The sequence below is a fragment of the Sphaeroforma arctica genome (assembly GCF_001186125.1).
Source record: "Sphaeroforma arctica JP610 unplaced genomic scaffold supercont1.350, whole genome shotgun sequence".
Taxonomy (NCBI): Eukaryota; class Ichthyosporea; order Ichthyophonida; genus Sphaeroforma; species Sphaeroforma arctica.
In genome coordinates this window covers 1,046-4,875 of record NW_014040208.1, presented here as the reverse complement: position 1 = coordinate 4,875, position 3,830 = coordinate 1,046, and the positions used below count along the sequence as shown (strand labels likewise).

The 3,830-nt window shown below is 39.8% G+C and overlaps 1 protein-coding gene across 1 annotated transcript in view; it reads left to right on the top strand.

Annotated features, from left to right (window-relative positions):
* The window catches only part of SARC_05466 (hypothetical protein), a gene marked incomplete at its 5' end in the record, with an annotated part of 10,139 nt that extends 6,380 nt beyond the window's left edge, over positions 1-3,759 (top strand). The window contains 6 exons of the mRNA XM_014300665.1: positions 205-311; positions 1,149-1,304; positions 1,736-1,846; positions 2,166-2,255; positions 3,204-3,449; positions 3,661-3,759. Coding sequence (XP_014156140.1) covers positions 205-311; positions 1,149-1,304; positions 1,736-1,846; positions 2,166-2,255; positions 3,204-3,449; positions 3,661-3,753 — 803 coding nt within the window. The 3' untranslated portion in view covers positions 3,754-3,759. The remainder of the gene's footprint in view (positions 1-204; positions 312-1,148; positions 1,305-1,735; positions 1,847-2,165; positions 2,256-3,203; positions 3,450-3,660) is intronic.
* Between the last annotated feature and the right edge of the window lie 71 nt (positions 3,760-3,830).

The following is a 3,830-nucleotide window of genomic DNA, read 5'->3' as shown; positions in this document are numbered from 1 at the left end:
TATATGTGTGTGTGTGTGTGTGTTTGTGTGTATGTGTGTAAGGGAATGTGATACCATTATACTAAGGATCTCAGCTGTAGGATATTTCTGTATGCCTTTCGATGCTTGTGTCCATTCAAGGTGTAAATATTGTATTAGGGAGTTATGATACCAGTCGTGTTTATTGAGCATAACTTAATTTTGCGCCCTATGAATGTCATTTAGGCAAGACGGTCCAAGCCATCACTGTGATGATGTCCAATCCGGGACACACCCTAATTGTGCTACCCGTAGCTGTTGTGAGTCAGTGGGTGCAGGAGATACGATGCATGGTAGGTGGTAATTGCGATACGATGTAAGGTACGTGGCAATCGCTTAAAACTGTACATTTAAACCCTAAGATCCTGTTAGAATATTCATTTATCAGTTTATGTACATGCGTATGTATATTATATCCTTGTTGTGCCAATGGTATGGTACCAGGAGCTACAGAAACAGGTAGGCACGTAATATCTTCGAAAATGGAGATTGTGGAAATCTGGTTGAACAAATAGCCATACATATTGTGCTGTACATGGTACAAAAGGAATAGTAGATACTATCAAACTATATGGAGTGATAGCATATGCACATGAGGTCGTTTTTCGTGTATATTATAACCTTAGCGACTCTCATACAGCTTGCGAATTACTGAATGATAGTAAGGACCCAAGTTGTTATCTGTCTAGGGATGTGAGCTTTCAAATTAATCTTCCATTTTTCTTAATTACGATCTTGATTGGACAGAGTAAAATAAAACTGATGATGGATATCTCACATTCTTGTTGTAATGCTTCTAGACACGCAGTCTGTACATGAAGGCCTTCATTTGCCACTTATCTAGTTTCGCTGTCAACGGCAAGTGCTTTTAACTACTTTCGTTGTAGGCGTCCATATACAACCCAATATTCTGCGGTTGTAATCACTTCTTTTTTTTACTATGTTGGTCAAAAAGCGCTATATCACAAGGTAGCGTATTTCTATCACATATGGTTTAACCGTTTCGAATAGCGTACGCCGTTAGTATACTTTTTCCCCTTCATTTATAATTTGATGAGTCCAAGTATTGATAAGAGTGTTCATATGTACTTATCGCACATGACGACATTCTCGCACATTTTGTATCACAGAGTAACAACACACTGGAGGTGTGTATATATCATGGAGCCACAAAGACAGGAGTGCAGCGAAGACTGGAGGCGAACACATATGCCAGGCCCACGATTCCAGATGTCGTACTTACTACGGGCGGTACACTAGCGGGAGAATATAAAGCCTATCAGAAGGTGGGGCCAACCGATGGAGGGGATTTTTTTTCTTGTAATTTGCTGTATATTGGTGGTTGAGTGCTCGCGTTTCGCTGATAGGTACGTATGAATGCGTAGCAGGCTAACCTACATCATATGAACGAGTTCATAGCTGTCAACACATACCTGAGATATTATTAGTTCCACGCCATCGCAAGTGTGTATATACATATATTACTACATTCAACTTCTCTCCAAATTTTACGCGCAAGTGTAGTATTGGTGTCAAGCTAAGGATTTACATGTTGTGCTTTTTCGATAATGTCATGTTCTCTTCCTGCGATTCTATCTCTTTTGACCTCCATTTCTATCGAAGCGTTGATGCTCGCGCGTAACTAGTTTGATATTGTCCCTATCCTTGCAACACACTCAACGAAATATATTTATTCTTTGATACTTCTCATCCTCAGGCTTTGGAGAGCTATGAGATTGACAAGAAGAACGGTATCAGATCACCAAAGCCCATGAAGCCTCCGTTGTACAAAGTACGATGGCACAGGATCATATTTGACGAGGCACAGGTACATGTCTATTAGCTGATTGTACGTTTTGCATAACTGCGTTTACGTAATTGACAGTTGATCGTACGCTTTAATTAAGTGTGCTCTAGATCACCTGAGCCTATGGCGCTACCTGTCTGTAATATACGATGGAATCGAATCATGATTGACGAGGGACCGATATGTTTTGCATCAGCTGAGCGTACGATTTTTCTATTTGGGTGTACGTTTTCATCAGTTGATCGTTCCTGTTTCTTAGTTGAGCGTGACAGGGCCCGCTAGGGTTTCGGACTGGCAAGCTGTGCTCATAAACTCACAAGGCTTTATCATATATTTCTAGGTAATTAAGAACCGCAGGAGTGGTCGCGCTCAAGCTGCCTTCAAGTTGAAAGCGCAGTATCGCTGGTGTCTCTCGGGAACGCCTATACAGGTTGGTATACCAAATATCGGTACTACAAGTACTCTTTTTGGCCATCAGTAGCCGACACAAGTAGATATGTCTTCTATTGATCTTACATAAACTTGTTTTTTGGCGATCGTAGTAGCCGGAATAAGTAGATATGTATACTAATGATACTAATGGTACTCCTGTGAATTTTCGATCACCGATATTAGTAGGTATAAGCGTCAACTATATCCTAGAACTCGATTAGGCAGATACAAGACTGGCGATATGACTACTTTTTTATTTAATTTTTCTTGTGAATATAGGTAGAAATAGATTACTTTGACTTTACAACTACTTTGTTAAATACATTAGCCATTGATGGTGGGTATATGCTGATTTTATGAATACCTTTTAATTATAATTTGCCGATAAGGGTATGTATATAATTTTACTTGTTTTCATATTTACTATGTTTGATCTTTAGTAGCCGAATTAGGTAGAAATATGTTAGCAACAATTGCACACGTACGTCGTCGGTCCAAGTAGTATATACTCATGTAAGTGTCATTTGGCTAATTCTCGTGATAGCAAGATCGGGACGGGCTTCTCATCATCACAGTAGGAATAGTCATTGCTTCGTACAAAAATTAGAAATAGTAGCAAAATAACTCTTCGTGCTGGTATTTGCACATGACTTCGATATCCCACGCCGATGGCATTTATATCATGTATTTGGCATTTACCCTATGCTAGACCGACAATTATCTGATACAAGACTGGTAGTTCTCCTATGTATGATTGTCATATTTCTTATGCAAAATCGGATTATACATATGGTCGGAGTTAGCCCCTCTCACTTTTTGCTATTCGTTCCCTACGGTGATTGAATGTAATTCCAAAACTGTCTTCATTACAAAATATTGGCATTCAGATTATTTTGCCCTGTACAAGGTCGTCATTGATTCTAACATCGTACCCATCATCCCACAGAACAACCTGGAAGAACTGTACTCTCTCCTGCATTTCCTGCAAGCCAAGCCCTACGGAGATTGGCTGTGGTTCCAAAACCATATCGGTACTGGGTCAAAATCCAGTGTGATCACCAAAGCGAAAGCTAGACGATTGCAAATTCTCATGCAGATGGTGTGTCTCAGACGTCTGAAAACACAGACGAATGACGAGGGCAAGCCATTGGTGGAGATGCCCAAGAAAACGGTGGTACAGGAAGAACGATCGGTATGTACGTACGCATGTTTAGTTAACTGGTTGTCACGATTCATGTACTTGGGAAATTGACCTCCAGGTGCATATTGAATTGCGATACAATATGTTTTTAATAACCAAAACTTGTTAGGCCGATATAGTTCGCTACATGTTATAATTTTTGAAGTTGGCGATACATAAACAATCGATTTCTCTAAAATCGTTCTGTTTATATCTCTTGCAGTTTGGCGAGGCCGAGGAGGACATCTATAAGTACCTACTCGAGAGCAGTGTCCGGAAATTTACTCACTATGCAAAAGCAGGTAATGTATTATAATATTTTGGATGGTATCGGTATATATATATATATATATGTGTGTGTGTGTGTGTGTGTGGTGTGTGTGTGTGTAGTGT